Source organism: Ylistrum balloti, unplaced genomic scaffold, assembly GCF_031769215.1.
Source record: "Ylistrum balloti isolate Yb309-2 unplaced genomic scaffold, AGI_CSIRO_Ybal_v1 Utg370670, whole genome shotgun sequence".
In the NCBI taxonomy this organism is placed as follows: Eukaryota; Metazoa; Mollusca; class Bivalvia; order Pectinida; family Pectinidae; genus Ylistrum; species Ylistrum balloti.
The window spans coordinates 342168-366435 of record NW_026782405.1 but is presented as its reverse complement, the minus strand read 5'-3'; the positions used below and the strand labels follow the sequence as shown (position 1 = coordinate 366435).

The following is a 24268-nucleotide window of genomic DNA, read 5'->3' as shown; positions in this document are numbered from 1 at the left end:
TACCTGTGTAGAGGTGTAGTGACCTATGAAATATTTACCTGTGTAGAGGTGTAGTGACCTATGAAATATTTACCTGTGTAGAGGTGTAGTGACCTATAAAATATTTACCTGTGTAGAGGTGTAGTGACCTATAAAATATTTACCTGTGTAGAGGTGTAGTGACCTATAAAATATTTACCTGTGTAGAGGTGTAGTGACCTATAAAATATTTACCTGTGTAGAGGTGTAGTGACCTATAAAATATTTACCTGTGTAGAGGTGTAGTGACCTGTAAAATATTTACCTGTGTAGAGGTGTAGTGACCTGTAAAATATTTATCTGTGTAGAGGTGTAGTGACCTATACAATATTTACCTGTGTAGAGGTGTAGTGACCTATAAAATATTTACCTGTGTAGAGGTGTAATGACCTATGAAATATTTACCTGTGTAGAGGTGTAGTGACCTATAAAATATTTACCTGTGTAGAGGTGTAGTGACCTATAAAATATTTACCTGTGTAGAGGTGTAGTGACCTATAAAATATTTACCTGTGTAGAGATGTAGTGACCTATAAAATATTTACCTGTGTAGAGGTGTAGTGACCTATAAAATATTTACCTGTGTAGAGGTGTAGTGACCTATAAAATATTTACCTGTGTAGAGGTGTAGTGACCTATGAAATATTTACCTGTGTAGAGGTGTAGTGACCTATAAAATATTTACCTGTGTAGAGGTGTAGTGACCTATGAAATATTTACCTGTGTAGAGGTGTAGTGACCTATAAAATATTTACCTGTGTAGAGATGTAGTGACCTATAAAATATTTACCTGTGTAGAGATGTAGTGACCTATAAAATATTTACCTGTGTAGAGGTGTAGTGACCTATAAAATATTTACCTGTGTAGAGGTGTAGTGACCTATAAAATATTTACCTGTGTAGAGGTGTAGTGACCTATAAAATATTTACCTGTGTAGAGGTGTAGTGACCTGTAAAATATTTACCTGTGTAGAGGTGTAGTGACCTGTAAAATATTTACCTGTGTAGAGGTGTAGTGACCTGTAAAATATTTACCTGTGTAGAGGTGTAGTGACCTATAAAATATTTACCTGTGTAGAGGTGTAGTGACCTATAAAATATTTACCTGTGTAGAGGTGTAGTGACCTATAAAATATTTACCTTTGTAGAGGTGTAGTGACCTATAAAATATTTACCTGTGTAGAGGTGTAGTGACCTATAAAATATTTACCTGTGTAGAGGTGTAGTGACCTATAAAATATTTACCTGTGTAGAGGTGTAGTGACCTATAAAATATTTACCTGTGTAGGGGTGTAATGAGCTATCAATGTCCGTAGTCTGGAGCAGTATCGGTCATCAGGAAACTGACCAAGCTGTAAGAAGACATAAAACACACACTGTACAGTTATAAATCCTTATGGGTGATTTATTCACAAATTAATCAGATTTTAATCATTTATATGAATGTAGTTTTTTATGATAAAGGTACACACCACTATGCTTAGCATTATAGTTACCACTGGCAAACATAATGTACTGATGAAGTTGTATACTTATTGTTACAACTCACAAAACTGAATGGTCAGGTAGTGTGTGGCAACACACTTTCACCAAGATATACAGGATTTGACATCAGACATCAGTACGTATATGTTGCCTGCCTGACCATATAAATTCAAACCGAATACTACCATGTTTAGCCACTTGTTTATATCATGACCGACTTGATATTCAGTGAATTTGTCATATTCTTGTGTATTACCCATGTGTAATATAGCTTAATATGACGTCACTTTAGATAATCAAATTAAATCACAATTTGACAGGTGACAACAGCAGCCATAGATATAGTGAGGACATGACTTCAAGTTTAACACAGAAATGGCTGTTTTACTATTTTGCCATTTGCATAACATATTTAGTCCTGTGATAATAAAAAAAAATTGTTTTCATTCGATGTAGAATTTATGAAACTCATCAATTTTTTACTACAGCTCATTAAAATCTTGCTGAAATGAAAAATTGTTTGACCTATTTAAAAAATTCACTTATCCATCGGATAGCCATGTAAGATCCTACATTTATGATCACAATATTTAGCGTCACAAAGATTATAATATAGAGGCAAATAATTTACCATGGATGACAATTAAGAAAGCATTAGAAAGATATAACCCAATTTTACTCATTACTATCTCAAGTGTAAGACGCAGATATTCCGAGAAAGAATGATATTTCTGGAAATGTTCTCATCATCGACATGCTTCATGGAAAAACCAAAAGTTACACAAGTAAGAGTGTACTGAGATATACTTACATAAAACTTCCCTATAGAAGTATCAACAAAACACACTCCAAAGGTGCTGCAACCTTCCACACTACCCTCCTGTCAACAACAAAGTTGTATTGTTTTCTTTCCATTGAATACAGCAAAGCTTAAAAAAAAAGTTCTAGCTCAGTACAATGGGTTATGCTTCCTGAATGGGACAAAATCTAAGTATGAACAAGAGATCCCAGAGGGATCTTGGCACCCACCATTATTTGATCTTCATATACTCTTTTAAACTTTTATACTCAAACTAAAACAGGCACAACAAGGGACCTGAATGGCCCACAAGAATCCATCCAAGATGGCCAGTTGTGTGCCATTTTTTGGGGTTTTTTTATCAGACCAAAAGTCAAATGGCACAACTAGGGACCAAGGGGAACCAACTTATGAAACATAAAATAGATCCATCCAGTACTTCTCAAGAAATAGTGATATCAAAAATTGTTCACATATGGACAGAAGACGGACTGTGGACGCAGAGTGATTTGAATAGCCCTTCATCTGATGATAACAAAGGACAAGAACTCCTAATATATGCAAAAGAGAGTGCTGTTTTGTGTGCACTGCACTTCTCCTTATTTTTATCTATCTACCTTTGATGTTTTATGTTGATATCGCATATAGTTTTTGTGTCATATTTCGGACAAAATTATGATGGATGGACAAACAGAAGGACAGACAAAGCAGCAACTATACGCTCTTTCTTCGGGGAGCATAAGAATACAATGTTATCAAAAGACATGACAACCATCTAAAATAGTTTTCTAATGCCATGAATAACCAACATGATCCAACTGGAGACAATTAGGAAGGTTCACAGTCAAATATCTGGTGACTTTGTATCTGGTTTGCTATGGTAATTCAAATTTCTGTGCAACAGAGTTCATTGCAACGTCCTTCAATAAATAAAATTCTCCATGTTCTAACCCACAGAAATGTCTACCAACCCCACAAAGTTATTCTGTGTTGTATCATGTCTACCAACCCCACAAAATTATTCTGAGTGATTGTATCATGTCTACCAACCCCACAAAATTATTCTGTGTGATTATATCATGTTTACCAACCCCACAAAATTATTCTGAGTGACTGGAATAGGTACCAGGTGTTTTTACCATAAACACTAGATCAATTTATTTGCCATATTACTTCAGAGTTGTGAAATTCTTAAACATGACACTGAGAGTAAAGTCAGACCTCATCCCTTCGTCATGACGCGAAAAAAACCGCCAAACTATTGAATGACATATAGTTCTCTATTATTTACCTTTTCTGCAATGGCAATGAGGAAATTGTTCTCAGCACCACTAGAGTCACCATCCATGAAGCTAAACGTCTGTGTGCCTTTCGTTGTTACACGACAAACTTCCCGCTTAACAACTTTGTCAAACTTTGTCGGTTGCTTTGAGGCTGAAACAGAATAGTTGTTTACAAACTTCCCGCTTAACAACTTTGTCAAACTTTGTCGGTTGCTTTGAGGCTGAAACAGAATAGTTGTTTACAAACTTCCCGCTTAACAACTTTGTCAAACTTTGTCGGTTGCTTTGAGGCTGAAACAGAATAATTGTTTACAAACTTTCCACAGGACAACTTTGTCAAACTTTGTAGGTTGCTTTAAGGCTGATACAAATAAATTGTTTCTTCATCAATAACAATTTACTGCATTTCTTCATGTCTGGATTTCTATTATTCCAAACGTGTCGCAGGAACATTTTGTGAAAAATTCAGGGACCTTATCCTTGTTCAGTCTCAATAACAGGGACCTTATCCTTGTTCAGTCTCAATAACAGGGACCTTATCCTTGTTCAGTCTCAATAACAGGGACCTTATCCTTGTTCAGTCTCAATAACTGGGACCTTATCCTTGTTCAGTCTCAATAACAGGGACCTTATCCTTGTTCAGTCTCAATAACAGGGACCTTATCCTTGTTCAGTCTCAATAACAGGGACCTTATCCTTGTTCAGTCTCAATAACAGGGATCCTTTCTCAATAACAGGGACCTTATCCTTGTTCAGTCTCAATAACAGGGACCTTATCCTTGTTCAGTCTCAATAACAGGGACCTTATCCTTGTTCAGTCTCAATAACAGGGACCTTATCCTTGTTCAGTCTCAATAACAGGGACCTTATCCTTGTTCAGTCTCAATAACTGGGACCTTATCCTTGTTCAGTCTCAATAACAGGGACCTTATCCTTGTTCAGTCTCAATAACTGGGACCTTATCCTTGTTCAGTCTCAATAACTGGGACCTTATCCTTGTTCAGTCTCAATAACAGGGACCTTATCCTTGTTCAGTCTCAATAACAGGGACCTTATCCTTGTTCAGTCTCAATAACAGGGACCTTATCCTTGTTCAGTCTCAATAACAGGGACCTTATCCTTGTTCAGTCTCAATAACAGGGACCTTATCCTTGTTCAGTCTCAATAACTGGGACCTTATCCTTGTTCAGTCTCAATAACAGGGACCTTATCCTTGTTCAGTCTCAATAACAGGGACCTTATCCTTGTTCAGTCTCAATAACAGGGACCTTATCCTTGTTCAGTCTCAATAACAGGGACCTTATCCTTGTTCAGTCTCAATAACAGGGACCTTATCCTTGTTCAGTCTCAATAACAGGGACCTTATCCTTGTTCAGTCTCAATAACTTATCCTTGTTCAGTCTCAATAACAGGGACCTTATCCTTGTTCAGTCTCAATAACAGGGACCTTATCCTTGTTCAGTCTCAATAACAGGGACCTTATCCTTGTTCAGTCTCAATAACTGGGACCTTATCCTTGTTCAGTCTCAATAACTGGGACCTTATCCTTGTTCAGTCTCAATAACAGGGACCTTATCCTTGTTCAGTCTCAATAACAGGGACCTTATCCTTGTTCAGTCTCAATAACAGGGACCTTATCCTTGTTTCTCAATAACAGTCTCAATAACTACCTTATCCTTGTTCAGTCTCAATAACTGGGACCTTATCCTTGTTCAGTCTCAATAACAGGGACCTTATCCTTGTTCAGTCTCAATAACAGGGACCTTATCCTTGTTCAGTCTCAATAACAGGGACCTTATCCTTGTTCAGTCTCAATAACTGGGACCTTATCCTTGTTCAGTCTCAATAACAGGGACCTTATCCTTGTTCAGTCTCAATAACAGGGACCTTATCCTTGTTCAGTCTCAATAACAGGGACCTTATCCTTGTTCAGTCTCAATAACTAAGAAAGGTTCTCATTAACATGTTTTAGTTTATAAAAATCTGATTCACAGAAAAGTATAAACCACTATCCTATCTTGTTATATGGAACTTGTATAACTTGAAGGCCCCATTTAATCTGAAGCATATTGTTGGTCCCTGTCTGACTATACACAATTGAACCCACTTAAATTGAATACTCAGTGATCTCGAAGTTCTCCTATGTTCCGGCCAAGTTCCAAATAACAAGTTTCAATAGTATTTACATTTTTCATGTAAACTGTCGTTAAGCTGTAACTATAATAACTATATAAAAACTGGGCTACACCACACTCTTAACCACTTCTTTTCTTTTAGATACTGTATATTCTAAAGACTTAATGCCATGTTTTATGCTGAACATTTTCATTTCTGACAAAATTAATTACAATTTCAGCTGAATCTATAGAACTTTTTGAAACATTTGAATTTCATGGGACTTACAGGTTTTCAGGCGTTCATTCATCATTTCTGGAGTCTCTGTCTGTTCAATACGGACGACCTTGTACCCTTTCTGTATAAGTGTCTCCGCGTATCTGTTATAAGCTATTTCTGGAAATCCCGAGTGAGCCTGTTCTCCCTGTGAAAGAGTCAAAATGGATTCATATTCAAAATATTTTACAAACTATCGTACATATTTTTCTTCCATCAAATATCAGATAAGAAGAAAAGAAGAAAACTATCTGCATAAATAAATATCCTTTTAACCTTCAATTTTGATCCATTTAAGTCTGAAATATGAACTAATTTCAGGTATTCTTATACAAAACTTTTTTTTAACCTTAATCCTTAAAACAAGAAAAATGTCTGAGGCATGAACACTTTCTCTCCAATGCATACAAGTATCCTTGTTTGATGAATAAGCAGAAGTTGTCAAATGTGACCTTTGACCTTGACTAATGTCCACATCAATAAGGTTGGGTGTAGAACTTAATATCATGACACTATGGGGTAAATATCATGACATTATGGGGTAAATATCATGACACTATGGGTAAATATCATGACACTATGGGGTAAATATCATGACACTATGGGGTAAATATCATGACACTATGGGGTAAATATCATGACACTATTTCAGAATTGCATACAACTGGACCAACAGACATAGGTAGGACTACATGTCCACCCTCCCCTTTCCTCACCAGTGGTCCTGAAAATTGAGTGATGTCACTGAATAGGAATTTCTCTCAGTAATGCAATTTGCAGAAGTTAACTGAAAACCTCTTTAGAAATCGAGTCACAACAACGATGTCACTATTTGGAATTATGAAGTTCTATTAATAGCAATAGTAACCTTGACCTAAGAGCTCTTAAACATGAGCTCACTCGATGCAATGAAATAGGTTATAACTAACATGTATGAAGTAAACTTCATATCAAAGTTGATGTTATCAGAGAGATGAGAGGACACAAGAGGATAGAACTAGTCAAATAAATCCTCATTCTTTCTTAGATATCCCAACACAGACTAAAGATCTGTCTAAACATCAGATATTATATACCATTTCGATGGCAACATCAGATATTATATACCATTTCCATGGCAACATCAGATATTATATACCATTTCCATGGCAACATCAGATATTATATACCATTTCCATGGCAACATCAGATATTTTATACCATTTCGATGGCAACATCAGATATTATATACCATTTCCATGGCAACATCAGATATTATATACCATTTCCATGGCAACATCAGATATTATATACCATTTCGATGGCAACATCAGATATTATATACCATTTCCATGGCAACATCAGATATTATATACCATTTCGATGGCAACATCAGATATTATATATCATTTCCATGGCAACATCAGATATTATATACCATTTCCATGGCAACATCAGATATTATATACCATTTCGATGGCAACATCAGATATTATATATCATTTCCATGGCAACATCAGATATTATATACCATTTCGATGGCAACATCAGATATTATATATCATTTCCATGGCAACATCAGATATTATATACCATTTCCATGGCAACATCAGATATTATATACCATTTCCATGGCAACATCAGATATTATATACCATTTCCAAGGCAACATCAGATATTATATACCATTTCGATGGCAACATCAGATATTATATACCATTTCCATGGCAACATCAGATATTATATACCATTTCCAAGGCAACATCAGATATTATATACCATTTCGATGGCAACATCAGATATTTTATACCATTTCCATGGCAACATCAGATATTATATACCATTTCCATGGCAACATCAGATATTATATACCATTTCCATGGCAACATCAGATATTATATACCATTTCCAAGGCAACATCAGATATTATATATCATTTCCATGGCAACATCAGATATTATATACCATTTCCATGGCAACATCACATATTATATACCATTTCCATGGCAACATCAGATATTGTATACCATTTCCAAGGCAACATTGGGGTTCTTCCATTAAAACAGTTCCCATACCTGCCAACTTTCTCGATTCAGTCGGGAGTTTTCTGATATTTACTCCAGCCCGCGTCCCAAACGTATGGATCAAAGTCAGAAGAATCTCCCGATTTCAGAGATCTCGCTTGGTATGTCATAAATAACCTTGATATATTTGTCAAATTGGTAAGACTGACCACCTGGTCACATAATCAAGGCCTAGCTAGGTAAGTACACTGCCCAATTATCTAATTAGTGTCACCTAATTAAAGTTAATCCTAAATGACCGCCATGCTTGGAAGCACACTTGTACACGACCGAGTGTTCCCTACCTAATTAACGGCAGACCATTGGTCAGGACTTGGGGCCTGGTAATTGTTTGGTTAAGATGAGGTCATTAAGCAGATAATTAGGTAGTGATTACCATTTTTAGACTATCAAATAAATTGAACAAGATCTTTAGGATGTAATAATATGCAAGCATTTCTTGATCAATACCAATAACGTTTATCATGTCAGTCCTTAAAAAACTACTTAGTTGGCAGCGTGAGTCAAAATTCAGATCTCTATTAAATTTTTTAAAAAATGAAAGCTTAAAATTTCATGAGATGATCCTATCATTTTTCCTTATTTCAATTAAACAATTTTTTTTCAGAAGGGTCATATTTGGAAATATATATCCTTACTAATAACCAAACAGATAATCACCAGTCTCAATATCTGTTATATTGTGCGAGTTCTGTGAATACTGTGAATTTAGATAAATAAATTCCAACTCGATCCTGACTTGCAAAAAAGTCTGATCCTTTTTTCATTATTTAGTACAGTAAAGTACACACTTTATCAAGTTATAAACTTATCCAAAAGTGTTACTTAAATATCTATTCATTAATTTTTCCATTGTGACAAATGTCCTGACACGCAAGGTATCGTGGCGAGTCATAAATGTTGTTCACATACTTTTCTCCCGCATCAGAATTTTGAAAAGTTGGCAGGTATGAGTTCCAAAAGCCAAATTATTCAAAAGGTTTACAAGGTAGCATCCTTAACTTGAGCACCATCCGAGCTCTGCTTAAGCTCTTTTTGTAGTCTTTGTTAACATCCATAATTACATACTCACCTTCATGAAAATGATTCCTAGTTCATTCACACCTACAACAGCATCCATGTGAAAAAGCTCGTAAAATTTCCCCATCTGTAAACACAAAAAGAACTATATAATAAACATCAAACGACCTTCACCCATGAAATTTCCTGTTTATACAACTCTAAAAGAGGATATTCTCCCGCTGATTTTCCACACATTTCAAGGAGCGCCAAAATTAATGATTCTGTGAAAATATCCAAGCTTTTGATAAACCATAGAAATCTGATCAGCAAAAACAGAAAAAACACCCGTCTGTACAGTAATGGTGAAGGGATATCAATGTCGTCTCTGAATGTCCTGATCGAGTAACAGAATTAAATAAATGTCTTAATTAAACATCATCAACAAAACAATGATAAAAATTTTAAAAATAATCAAAATATTATTCTTTTAAAACAGAACTGTTCCACCACTCACCTTGAAGAAAAGAATAGAGTCAAAATATTTTGCTTTCAGTTCCCACCATTGCCTCATGGCCTGTAAATACGACAATTAATGATAATTCATATAAGTAAATATAGACACACAAAAAATCAATATATTTGGACAAACAAGAAACAATTATCTTTGTGATCACAAGATCTTTGTCATTTCTTAATAACAAAAATGATCTTTGTGACCCCTATAAGACCATTTCTTTATCTTTTTCTTCTTATCTATCAAAATACACGCTGATCGAATTATGTCATTACAAATATCTATGGCATAGACTAAAAGCATGACAAAACAGGCAGTTATGTATTAAATGTGTTTTGTAGAAAAGAAAATGTATTTCATTTTTCAAGGAGACCAGATAATATTACAACTATTTCTTAAACTTACAGGTGTCGTAGTTTTCTTGAAACTCTCAGGAATGTGGAGTGTTTTGGGGTCATATTCTGGGTCAGTCCTCTCACGCATTTTAGCATCTCTGAAAAACAAGGATTTCTCAATAGAATACTGGTTTTTATAACACAACCAGTTAAAGATTTGAATGAAACATCAAAATCATTCACACTTAAGATCTAAGTGTGTCGTTTCGATGACTACATGGTCACCTTCATCAGAGAAATGACCAGTGTGGAGTGTACTAGCACTGATGTACGTAGTGTGCGAGATCTACAAGGTCACCTTCATCAGAAAAATGACCAGTGTGAAGTGTAGTAACACTGACGTACGTAGTGTGCAAGATCTACACGGTCACCTTCATCAGACAAATGACCAGTGTGGAGCATACTAGCACTGATGTACAGAGTGTACGAGATTTACACGGTCACCTTCATCAAACAAATGACCAGTGTGGGGCGTACTAGCACTGACGTATCTAGTGTTCGAGATCTTCACGATCACCTTCATCACACAATGACCACAGAGTGGCAGGTTGACTACCTCACCTGATCTCATCAGACTGCCTGCCTTACCTGATCTCATCAGACTGCCTGCCTTACCTGATCTCATCAGACTGCCTGCCTTACCTGATCTCATCAGACTGCCTGCCTTACCTGATCTCGTCAGGCTGGTTGCCTTACCTGATCTTGTCAGGCTGGTTGCCTTACCTGATCTCGTCAGGCTGGTTGCCTTACCTGATCTCGTCAGGCTGGTTGCCTTACCTGATCTCGTCAGGCTGGTTGCCTTACCTGATCTCGTCAGGTTGGTTGCCTTACCTGATCTCGTCAGGTTGGTTGCCTTACCTGATCTCGTCAGGTTGGTTGCCTTACCTGATCTTGTCAGGTTGGTTGCCTTACCTGATCTGGTCAGGTTGGTTGCCTTACCTGATCTTGTCAGGTTGGTTGCCTTACCTGATCTTGTCAGGCTGGTTTGACTCCTGTTCTATCTCTACAACTAATGGACTTACCTGATCTTGTGAGGTTGGAGGAAGTCCAGTTTGAGATGTGGGAAATTTGCCTCCTGTTCTGTCAGGGTGGCCTTTGAAGTACTTGGACTCTATAATAGTATCAGTAGAATATCATTAACAATGATCACAACCAATTCTATAGGTATATCTTACTGAGAATATCCCATTTGTACTTCAAGAACATGACTGTCAACTTTAATCTATCCTGAAAGAAAGGTACTGACAGCTAACTTTCATGTAATTTATTCACAACAAAAATAAATTTTCGCATTATTCTGATAACTGGATTTACATCAGATAAAACCGGAGCAGAAGATATAATTATGTAATATTAGTACCTGAGAACTAAATGAGACAATGGAACCATGTAAACTGACACTGGAGACAATGGAACCATGTAAACTGACACTGGAGACAATGGAACCATGTAAACTGACACTGGAGACCATGGAGACAATGGAACCATGTAAACTGACACTGGAGACCATGGAGACAATGGAACCATGTAAACTGACACTGGAGACCATGGAGACAATGGAACCATGTAAACTGACACTGGAGACCATGGAGACAATGGAACCATGTAAACTGACACTGGAGACCATGGAACCATGTAAACTGACACTGGAGACCATGGAGGCAATGGAACCATGTAAACTGACACTGGAGACCATGGAGGCAATGGAACCATGTAAACTGACACTGGAGACAATGGAACCATGTAAACTGACACTGGAACTCACACTGGAGACAATGGAACCATGTAAACTGACACTGGAGACAATGGAACCATGTGGAACCACTGACACTGGAGACCATGGAGGCAATGGAACCATGTAAACTGACACTGGAGACCATGGAGACAATGGAACCATGTAAACTGACACTGGAGACAATGGAACCATGTAAACTGACACTGGAGACCATGGAGACAATGGAACCATGTAAACTGACACTGGAGACCATGGAGACAATGGAACCATGTAAACTGACACTGGAGACCATGGAGACAATGGAACCATGTAAACTGACACTGGAGACCATGGAGACAATGGAACCATGTAAACTGACACTGGAGACCATGGAACCATGTAAACTGACACTGGAGACAATGGAACCATGTAAACTGACACTGGAGACAATGGAACCATGTAAACTGACACTGGAGACAATGGAACCATGTAAACTGACACTGGAGACAATGGAGACCATGGAACCATGTAAACTGACACTGGAGACCATGGAGGCAATGGAACCATGTAAACTGACACTGGAGACCATGGAACCATGTAAACTGACACTGGAGACAATGGAACCATGTAAACTGACACTGGAGACAATGGAACCATGTAAACTGACACTGGAGACAATGGAACCATGTAAACTGACACTGGAGACCATGGAGACAATGGAACCATGTAAACTGACACTGGAGACCATGGAGACAATGGAACCATGTAAACTGACACTGGAGACCATGGAGACAATGGAACCATGTAAACTGACACTGGAGACCATGGAGACAATGGAACCATGTAAACTGACACTGGAGACCATGGAGGCAATGGAACCATGTAAACTGACACTGGAGACCATGGAACCATGTAAACTGACACTGGAGACCATGGAGACAATGGAACCATGTAAACTGACACTGGAGACCATGGAGACAATGGAACCATGTAAACTGACACTGGAGACCATGGAGACAATGGAACCATGTAAACTGACACTGGAGACCATGGAGACAATGGAACCATGTAAACTGACACTGGAGACCATGGAACCATGTAAACTGACACTGGAGACCATGGAGGCAATGGAACCATGTAAACTGACACTGGAGACCATGGAACCATGTAAACTGACACTGGAGACCATGGAGGCAATGGAACCATGTAAACTGACACTGGAGACCATGGAGACAATGGAACCATGTAAACTGACACTGGAGACCATGGAGACCATGTAAACTGACACTGGAGACCATGGAGACCATGTAAACTGACACTGGAGACCATGGAACCATGTAAACTGACACTGGAGACCATGGAGGCAATGGAACCATGTAAACTGACACTGGAGACCATGGAGACAATGGAACCATGTAAACTGACACTGGAGACCATGGAGACCATGTAAACTGACACTGGAGACCATGGAGACAATGGAACCATGTAAACTGACACTGGAGACAATGGAGACCATGGAACCATGTAAACTGACACTTGAGACCATGGAACCATGTAAACTGACACTGGAGACCATGGAACCATGTAAACTGACACTGGAGACCATGGAGACAATGGAACCATGTAAACTGACACTGGAGACCATGGAGACAATGGAACCATGTAAACTGACACTGGAGACCATGGAGACCATGTAAACTGACACTGGAGACCATGGAGACCATGTAAACTGACACTGGAGACAATGGAACCATGTAAACTGACACTGGAGACCATGGAACCATGTAAACTGACACTGGAGACAATGGAACCATGTAAACTGACACTGGAGACAATGGAACCATGTAAACTGACACTGGAGACCATGGAACCATGTAAACTGACACTGGAGACCATGGAGGCAATGGAACCATGTAAACTGACACTGGAGACCATGGAGACAATGGAGCCATTTAAACTGACACTGGAGACCATGGAGACAATGGAACCATGTAAACTGACACTGGAGACCATGGAGACAATGGAACCATGTAAACTGACACTGCAGACCATGGAGACCATGGAACCATGTAAACTGACACTGGAGACCATGGAGACAATGGAACCATGTAAACTGACACTGGAGACAATGGAACCATGTAAACTGACACTGAAGACAATGGAACCATGTAAACTGACACTGGAGACCATGGAGACAATGGAGCTACGTAAACTGACTCTGGAGACAATGGAACCATGTAAACTGACACTGGAGACCATGGAGACAATGGAACCATGTAAACTGACACTGGAGACCATGGAGACAATGGAACCATGTAAACTGACACTGGAGACCATGGAACCATGTAAACTGACACTGGAGACCATGGAGACAATGGAACCATGTAAACTGACACTGGAGACAATGGAACCATGTAAACTGACACTGAAGACAATGGACCATGGACACTGGAGACCATGGAGACAATGGAGCCATGTAAACTGACACTGGAGACCATGGAGACAATGGAACCATGTAAGCTGACACTGGAGACCATGGAGACAATGGAACCATGTAAACTGACACTGGAGACCATGGAACCATGTAAACTGACACTGGAGACCATGGAGACAATGGAACCATGTAAACTGACACTGGAGACCATGGAGACAATGGAACCATGTAAACTGACACTGGAGACCATGGAACCATGTAAACTGACACTGGAGACCATGGAGACAATGGAACCATGTAAACTGACACTGGAGACAATGGAACCATGTAAACTGACACTGAAGACAATGGAACCATGTAAACTGACACTGGAGACCATGGAGACAATGGAGCCATGTAAACTGACACTGGAGACCATGGAGACAATGGAACCATGTAAACTGACACTGGAGACCATGGAGACAATGCAGCCATGTAAACTGACACTGGAGACCATGGAGACAATGGAACCATGTAAACTGACACTGGAGACCATGGAACCATGTAAACTGACACTGGAGACCATGGAGACAATGGAACCATGTAAACTGACACTGGAGACCATGGAGACAATGGAACCATGTAAACTGACACTGGAGACCATGGAACCATGTAAACTGACACTGGAGACCATGGAGACAATGGAACCATGTCAACTGACACTGGAGACAATGGAACCATGTAAACTGACACTGAAGACAATGGAACCATGTAAACTGACACTGGAGACCATGGAGACAATGGAGCCATGTAAACTGACACTGGAGACCATGGAGACAATGGAACCATGTAAACTGACACTGGAGACCATGGAGACAATGCAGCCATGTAAACTGACACTGGAGACCATGGAGACAATGGAACCATGTAAACTGACACTGGAGACCATGGAGACAATGGAACCATGTAAACTGACACTGGAGACAATGGAACCATGTAAACTGACACTGGAGACCATGGAGACAATGCAGCCATGTAAACTGACACTGGAGACCATGGAGACAATGGAACCATGTAAACTGACACTGGAGACCATGGAGACAATGGAGCCATTTAAACTGACACTCGAACAGTTATATACATACATCAGCTGCATTAAAGACAGCAAGCCTTGACTTGGTTTTATCGCCAACAGTTGGGGTAAATGTGGATGATGATTTAACACTGCTGGAGAAGCTGGTGAGGGTTGGGGTGGTTGTGTCTGGGCTATTGGTCTGCTTGGCAACACCTTTGGATTTTGGCTGTGGCCGCTTTCTCTTTAGAGGCTACGAATACCAAACATTTTGTTATTATATCAGTTTTTGTAAGCAGTAAATACTAACACATCTTTAATTACATACAGTGGAATCTGTCTAAACTGGACATCTTGGGACCGAATGATTTGGCTGGTTTGTTGAGAGTTCCTGATTTTAGAGTGTCCACTGTTATAATATTGTAGGAATTGGGGCTGAATTATTAGACCCGATCGTGCAGATATCTATAGTCCAGTTTAGACGAAGACCACTGTATATATATTGTCTTTTGAAAACTTTACTTGAATTATTTCTAACATTTTAAATATTTCTGACCTTGAATTTGACCCCTGACCTTGACTACAATAATTCTATGTTCAGTTATTTCTGATGTAATCTTGTAGGCCTACGTGGACAACAGATACATAGTACTCCGGCAACAAAAGTTAAACAAGCAAATATTTACAGCTTTGACGGGAGACTCTGGTTCTGAGCCTGTCTCTATGTCGGAGATTTCATCCTCATCCACACCACTGCTGCCTTCATCCTCACTGCTACTGCTTGGCTCATCAGAGTCCTCCTTGAGTTTGAATTCATCATCTTTGCAATACAAAATACACCAGTTATGACAAAACAGTATACTGAGGGACTACCATCAGTATTTAGTAGGGGTGTAGGAATTCTTTTGAAAGCACTTACTTAGTGACAATATATTCATCAGAATTCTACTTTCATGCTGAATGTTTAATAGAGACCACCTGATCACAGCATGCAACCTTACCAGAATCTTCTTCACTGTCTCGACTTTCAACAATCCGCCTTCGTTTAGGTTTGGGTGTCCGTGTGGACCGTCGTTTTGAATCTTTCTTTGGCGTCTTTCTGGGAGACTTTGAAGAGTTCTGCTTGAAAATGAGAGAGCTTCACTCATTACAGTTTCTTTGTTATTTAACTTACAGCTTCTGTCTGACTTGGAAGGAAAAGGTATTGATTAAGAAACCCACATATATCCCCCCATTAATTATCTATATATAGAAAACAATCTGTTAGTACTGAAGGTAAGTACACCTGGTTTGTTTACCTTTTTGTCCTCCTCAGTTGTGCTGACGTTTTCCTTGCTGTTATCATTCTCCTCGTCCATTTCATTGTCAAATATGTCAGCTGTCAAAATTATAAAGATCAGAGAGATATATCAATCACAACAGCCTGGGAGTGTAGGATTTTTTGTTTTATTCGCTGCATGTCGACCAGTTTTGCCCTCTCAGGCTCCCCCAGGTCCTTATGATATATCTATCTGACTTGTTCTACTGTTTAATCGCCCAGCATGCCCTTAGGATATCCAGCCGAGGAGTGAAGGAAACAACAACCCACCCTACTTGGACGAACAGCCTTGGCCCTATACCTGAACTCTCTGTCAAAATTACTTTACATATACATAATGAGAGCTCTCGATTGCTTACATGTCATATATTACATATAAATACCAATGTCTATAAAACATAGTTTCAGTACCGGAGAGATAACAGTATCAATACTGATGTCTATAAAACATAGTTTCAGTACCGGAGAGGTAACGGTATCAATACTGATGTCTATAAAACATAGTTTCAGTACCGGAGAGGTAACGGTATCAATACTGATGTCTATAAACATAGTTTCAGTACCGGAGAGGTAACGGTATCAATACTGATGTCTATGAAACAGTTTCAGTAACGGTATCAAGTCTAAACAATGCCAAATTTTATTCAAATAAATTGATGAAGATAAGCATTTTTAAGTATACTTATAGTGTATAAATATACTTATAGCTTATTTCTCATCTGGACCTCATTCCCTTGCCTCCAGGGGTTGAATCAAATTTATTGATTCAAGAAACGACTGCCCATCCCCTGAGATATTTCAGAACAATGGTTGACAACCATTCAGCTGGTTCAGAAGAGTAACATTTTAAAATAAACATTAAGCTAATTTTCCCTTCTGGGTTTAGAAAGACTTATAATGCATTTGTTCCATTGTTTTCATTTTCGTAAACCTTTTTTCCTTTTCTACAACCAGATTATACAAGAATAATATATTACACTTTGGGTGTAGTAATATTTAAATATGAAAAGGTAATTTTACAATTCTGAAGTCTTACGATCTAAATCCATACTCTCTTCTTCCTCTTCATCATCTGAAGGCTGCAAATCCACAACCAGTTTTAGTCGCTCATCACTGGTCAATTTGATTGCTTTGTCTGCTTCACATGCCCCTTGTTTTACCTTTGGGTTGTGGGAGAAGAACTGGCCACCTCTCTGATATTCTTTGTCATCTGAACCTTTGAAAGGTTTGACATACCTAGATAAAAATCACAAAAGGATGCAAAGATATAAAAAGAAAATGTAATAACAAAATTAATTACATCACATATGTCACCTGATGTTTAAATTTTCAAAGAACACAAGGTGAATGTTTCCAAAAGTAAGGAAACACTAGCTATTATATACAAACTGAATTTGACTGAGAAGTCTTACTTAGCCTTGATCCAGGCACGGGAAACTGGGTCGTCAAAGAACTGGACATGGACCTGGGGATTCTTGCCTTGTTTGTAATGGATGTGATCAGTTGGATGTGTACACACCAGAGACGGCCACCAAGGATAGCCCTCGAGCTTGGCCCATATCAAATCACCAACAGCAAAGTCTAGGAGATAAATTCTGTCTAGTTATAATTCAGATTAGCAACCAGCTGCATTGGCATGAACCTTGCAATAGTTGCTTTTGAAATTTATCTTCAACTCACATGAAACATTTTTATGACTCATACTGTAGTTCAATATAGATGTATAGCCTATACCACGTAAATCTTTCGCTGACGAAGTAAAACAGCACTATAAGCCTGTTATAAATAATAAAACACTCTCTAAAGATTCAATAAATCACCATTGCTTCAAAGTAGATCAAGATCATTTATTTTAACAAACTTGTTAGCCCTTCATCCCATGACCTCACCATTAATATTTCCATAAAAATACAGTAAAACTTGCTTGTGTTGAACATGCTTAAATCAAATACATCAGATAATTAGATAAGTCCCGATTGGTTCTCTTCTTAAACATAGTATATTAAACATAAATGACTTGAAAAAAAAATGTTGACTTGAATGCTATGTTTGCATGCTAACAATATCTTCCAGCCATTGTATCTAACGAAGTGGCAGATATTTTAGTCCAAACCTTGCTTTCACACACATATGGGCATCTATGGGTATATAATGCCTGCGACCTGTCAAACCCGCTATCATTATTTCAATGTCAGCACGCAACCCATAGGTACATTGCATGAGAACATTTACTCGCTTCTATTTGTTTTCTTCCAAGTGATTGAATAACCTGGAAATGAAAAAAAAAACCCACAACATATCAACAAATATGTAACTACAGCAAACCCTTGTTTTTCCAGAGTAAAAGACCTATATAATAAGCTTTAATATTTCCAGTTAACTCCCGTAGTAAAAGAGTTCAGTGGTCAAATTTTAGACAATCTACAATGGGTCACCACTTTGCACAGGTTTCACTAGTCAAGCATTTACACAACCTAGATTGAGAAAACATACAAATAGTAGTCGTGTTATACAGCATTTTCAGGGGCTTCAGTGACATAGTAAAATCTGGTTGTGTCCACAGTTTGGTGCACATGGACATGTTTCGGGATATATGCGATGGACTGCAGGGAATTTTTTTCTGTTTTCATTTTTGTTATATCTTTTTTTATATATTTTTGAATAGCTGAGATGGAACTTGTCATCTTCACGCAACTTCAAAGTCCTCATGTGAGTGGACTCTTTTTGGGGTCATGTGTATGTGTTATCATTAATGTATAGGTGAAGTTCTCTTCAGGCGGTCAATATTGAAATGAAAACCGGTTTGACGGATTGCAAGTATTTTATACCCTGGGATGTTCATACCCGTTTCCAAGCAAGGCTTGGACTAAAATGTCGACCACTTCCTTAGATACGCTAGCCGTAAAATATTGTTATCATGGGGGGCTCTCCAAAGCATTTGGGAAATGGAAATTTTATCGATGAATCATTTTAACTTGCATTGTCAGCTTTAAACTATGGCTAATAATTAATTGTCCCGACGTACCAAGTAGGAAGTTACATGGTCCGCATACATACATTAGTTGAAAATTCAAATCTGTTTTCATTCTGCTCGATATAGATAGATCCTTACTTGAAATTTATCATATGAATTGATAGTTTTTGACCAGATTATGGGATCACTACATATATAAACAAAAGTGATGATATCAACAGAAATGTACTCTTTACCATCAACTGTTTGTTTACTTCTCGGAGTCGCCGACCCTGCACTCGAGTCCTTCTGGTTAGGCGATCGCTTGGGAGACAGTATATCTTTGTCATCAGTTTTGGGAGTTGAAGAATGCTTTACAGACGGGCTCTTGTTAAAATAAGAAAACAGCGTGTTCGCTTTCTTGGCTGGAGTCTGTTTCGGACCCATCGTGGTGTTGACAATTTAACTCCCGCGCTTTCGCCATGCGCTTCCGGTTTCCGACTTCCGTCTCTCGATTGAGAGGCCACAAAAGGGGAAATACTTCAGCGTATACGTCTCTGGTTCAAGGTTTGGGAACGTGGAACACTCTCTTACGCTCAAGAGTTTAGTTGTGATTTGTTGTAATCAAAACAAATATCAGAAGTTATTTCATTACTTACAAAATATTCCTTACGTTTTGTTTCACTGAAAACATCAAGAAGTTGTCTTTCTTCTTCTTCACAGCCTGCACATCAAACATACGAAAATAGCCTGCTACTTTCTTCACGCACTTTTCACCACCCTCGATACCTCAGTGGTAACGATCAATTTCGCTCTCTGCACACTTGGAACCATCATCGATACTCCGGCGGTTACGATCGGTTTCTCTCTCTGTACTCCTGGACCACCATCGATACTCCAGGGGTTACGATCATTTTCGCTCTCTGTACCCCTGGAACCACCCGTGATACTCCAGGGATAACGATCGCTTTCTCTCTCTGTACCCCTGGAACCGCCCACGATACTCCGGGGGTTCCGATCACTTTCTCCCTCTGTACCCCTGGAACCACCCTCGATACCTCAGTGGTTACGATCACTTTCGCTCTCTGCACCCATGGAACCATCCACGATACTCCAGCAGTTAGGATCACATCCGCTCTCTGTACCCTTGGAACTATCCTCGATACTCCAGAGTTTATGATCACTTTCTCTCTCTATACTCCTGGAACCGTCCTCGATACTCCGGGGGTTACGACCATTTCCGCTCTCTGTACCCCTGAAACAACCCTCGATACTCCAGCAGTTACGATCACTTTTTCTCTCTCTGTACCCCTGGAACTACCCTCGATACTCCAGTGGTTACGACCACTTTACCCTGGAGCTACCCTCGATACTCCAGGGTTTTAGAGCACTTTCTCTCTCTGTACCCTGGAACCACCCTCGATACTCCAGGAGTTACGATCCCTTTCTCTCTGTGTCCATGGTTACAGGGAGAAATTGTCGTCATAATCCCTTATGTATCAAGTCATGCCTTAATACGAGTCGATCATTACGGCATGCGATAAGGTTTAGTATATCGTTTTACGCATGTAAGTGTATATATAAGACGTGTGCGTGATAAAAATAACCCGACATTATTGGAAAGATATATCACGGAGCAGGTTTAGTACTCAATGGCATTCGCGTCCGAGTTATATCATCAAATGTAGTGCTATTACTTAATAACCTGCTTTCAATCTTACAACATCACGTTAACTTCAAACCAGCAACACATCTAAAACTAATAATTACAAAAGCTGAGATGATACAGAAACAGAAAAAATCCAGATTGTTGGCATGAAGCTTTAAAGCATTTGTTGTTAAAAAATCGTTACGTTTCTGTAGTAAAATCTGCATTGCGTTACATTATTGAATATTTGCCAACCAAAATAAGTTATATATTAAACCTATACCAAATGAACGGTCGGAAACTCCTGTATAACTTTGTTTAGTCCCAAGATAAGCTGATGCTCCAAATTCTGAGAATGACAAGTTTTCGCCATTTTTATTTATTTATCTATTTATTTATTTACGTAGCGCTATCGATCAATATGAAAAATGTTTCCGTCCTGATATCAATTATGCACCAAATATAGCATGACGTCAAATTTAGACAATGACGGAAATTCACGAATAACTTCCGAATGTCACTCGTTCCTGTCGTATTTGGCAACGACTCTTTCCGCCTGTGTTGTTTAAAATACACACATAAACAAATGAAAAATAAAAACAAACTAAAATAGTTTTGCATTTATTGTTTTGAACGAAAATACAAGTAATGAAAGTGTATTTTATCCTTTATCAAATGCGCAACACAGTCCTGGTATACGTCATTGTTGTTCATGGAAAACGTTTGAAATTTGTGGCGTTGCATGCAATTTATTAATTTTTTTCATTTAACGGGTCATAGTATTTTAGATAAAGGTTGACGCACGAAAACTAGGGCGATTAGAATGAAAGGAGGCAGCGAAAGCTAGGGTGAATAGAATGAAATGAAGCAGAGAAAGCTAGAGTGAATAGAATGAAATGAAGCAGAGAAAGTTAGGGTGAATAGAATGGAATGAGGCAGAGAAAGCTAGGGCGAATAGAATGAAATGAAGCAGAGGAAGCTAGGATGAAAAGACTGAAATGAAGCAGAAAAAGCTAGGGTGTATAGAATGAAATGAAGCAGGGAAAGATAGGGTGAATAGAATGAAATGAAGCAGGGAAAGCTATGGTGTATAGAATGAAATGAAGCAGAGAAAGCTAGGGTGAATAGAATGAAATGAAGCAGAAAAAGCTAGGGTGAATAGAATGAAATGAAGCAGAAAAAGCTAGGATGAATAGAATGAAATGAAGCAGAAAAAGCTAGGGTGTATAGAATGAAATGAAGCAGGGAAAGCTAGGGTGAATAAAATGAAATGAAGCAGAAAAAGCTAGGGTGTATAGAATGAAATGAAGCAGAAAAAGCTAGGATGAATAGAATGAAATTAAGCAGAAAAAGCTAGGGTGTATAGAATGAAATGAAGCAGGGAAAGCTAGGGTGAATAGAATGAAATGAAGCAGAGGAAGCTAGAGTGAATAGAATGAAATGAAGCAGAAAAAGCTAGGGTGAATAGAATGAAATGAAGCAGAAAAACCTAGGGTGAATAGAATGAAATGAAGCAGAAAAAGCTAGGGTGAATAGAATGAAATGAAGCAGGGAAAGCTAGAACCCGGATGAGGTAGAGATGGAGTCGTATGTCGTCATAACCCAATTCCGCCATTAATTACAAGAAGACGCGTTTCATGACCGACCGACGCGAAAATTTGATCGATCGAGATGTTTGCAATGCTTTGAAACTTAATGGCTGAAACGATAAGCTGGTAGCAATCGTAAATCATTAGCAGTTGACTGTTTAAAACAATTACAGCGATAGATCACATGTTACCGGTTAAAGGATTCGAGACCAATATACCATGTACGTCTCACACCGACAGAAGCTATTATCGATGTTATCACAGTCAGATGACAGTTTTACGAGCGTTTACCTGTGTCACACCTGTGTCACACCTGTATCGATACCTATCAGATAACAGATGATAAGCGATACAGATCGACAGGTCAACAATCAAATTATTCATTGTGATAATTCCAGCCTCGCCACGTGGCAGTCAGGGTCCAGATATCGTTTGACCTTATTTGTGTAATATCTGCCCCATATAACGAATATAATGTCTTGATCAGGATTATTCTAGCGTGCTAGCGATTTATATTTGTATCGGTCTGGAGCCGACGAGCGTCAGAATAATTCTGATTAGTGATGTCTCTACTTAGTATCACCAAGTATTTGAGAGCTTTATTGAGATATAGGGTACATCCTCATCATATGATTCGCCCATTCTGATTTCCCAGAGTTACCGCCCTTTGTTCCACTCTGACCAGCCGATAAGGGCTGAGAATGGATTTCCCTAACTCAAAGTAAAAATCTCAACAGAATATGTCCTTTCACTTACTCGCGTGTCCTAGAAGTATGCATGAAGCATTGTGTGGCTCTACTGTATCTAGTTCTAAATTTGTATTAAACAGCGCTATGTTTTCTTCATCCCTTCTTATTTAGTAAATATATCGTATTATGATTTTTGTATTACACGTGTAATGTGATGAAATGACGTACCACACTCACAGTTTGTGTTGTGGCGATGGAGACCAAGTTATAAAGCAAAATGTCTTAAATTTGGTTTAAATTTCCGTCTTCTTTAATATTTTCGTAAATAATTGATCATACGGTCAAAAATGAGCAGAAAATCGTTTTCATTTGATATGAAATCTATAGAACTGATCACAATTTTGTCATTTTACGTTTTTAAATTGAAAAAATCTTCAACAAGTTTTATAAAATTACATATCAAATGAAAATACGTGGAAGATCCTTTTATGAAGGCCATTATACAATCCTTGCACCAAGGAAGAGGCAAGCTTCACAGCGAATTTTAGTACAAATTTAGATGTTCAGAAATCTGAAAAAAGGTTGATTTTATGGACAACAAAACTGATTTGTAAGTATTTGCTCATTCTTTACAGATGACGTTTGAGAAAATTCTTATCCCGAGCGAGTGTCTTGACGGACATAAATCACCAGCTATCACTTCCGGTGACATAGGATGTCCCCATATATGGGAATATAGATTAAAAAAGGGTCTGCTTTCTATTTATCATCATTATTTGTTCTATGTAAAATATCATATGAAAGAATACCTCTTTTTATGTAAACTCCACGATATGATTTATCATTGTCTAGCCTAACCATCGTAACTGTGGTCTAGTACAGAAAATCAAAGACAGACATTCCGTTATTCTCTTCCCATAGG

At 38.5% G+C, this 24268-nt stretch overlaps 1 protein-coding gene across 1 annotated transcript in view; it reads right to left on the bottom strand.

The window, feature by feature from the left end:
• The window catches only part of LOC132557434 (DNA mismatch repair protein Msh6-like), a 46435-nt gene extending 26568 nt beyond the window's left edge, over positions 1-19867 (bottom strand). Inside the window, 15 exon segments of the mRNA XM_060221919.1 lie at positions 1299-1370; positions 2315-2383; positions 3594-3736; positions 5989-6124; positions 9112-9186; positions 9556-9615; positions 9961-10048; positions 10973-11061; positions 15223-15402; positions 15836-15969; positions 16151-16271; positions 16448-16527; positions 17504-17703; positions 17880-18048; positions 19678-19867. Coding sequence (XP_060077902.1) covers positions 1299-1370; positions 2315-2383; positions 3594-3736; positions 5989-6124; positions 9112-9186; positions 9556-9615; positions 9961-10048; positions 10973-11061; positions 15223-15402; positions 15836-15969; positions 16151-16271; positions 16448-16527; positions 17504-17703; positions 17880-18048; positions 19678-19867 — 1806 coding nt within the window.
• Between the last annotated feature and the right edge of the window lie 4401 nt (positions 19868-24268).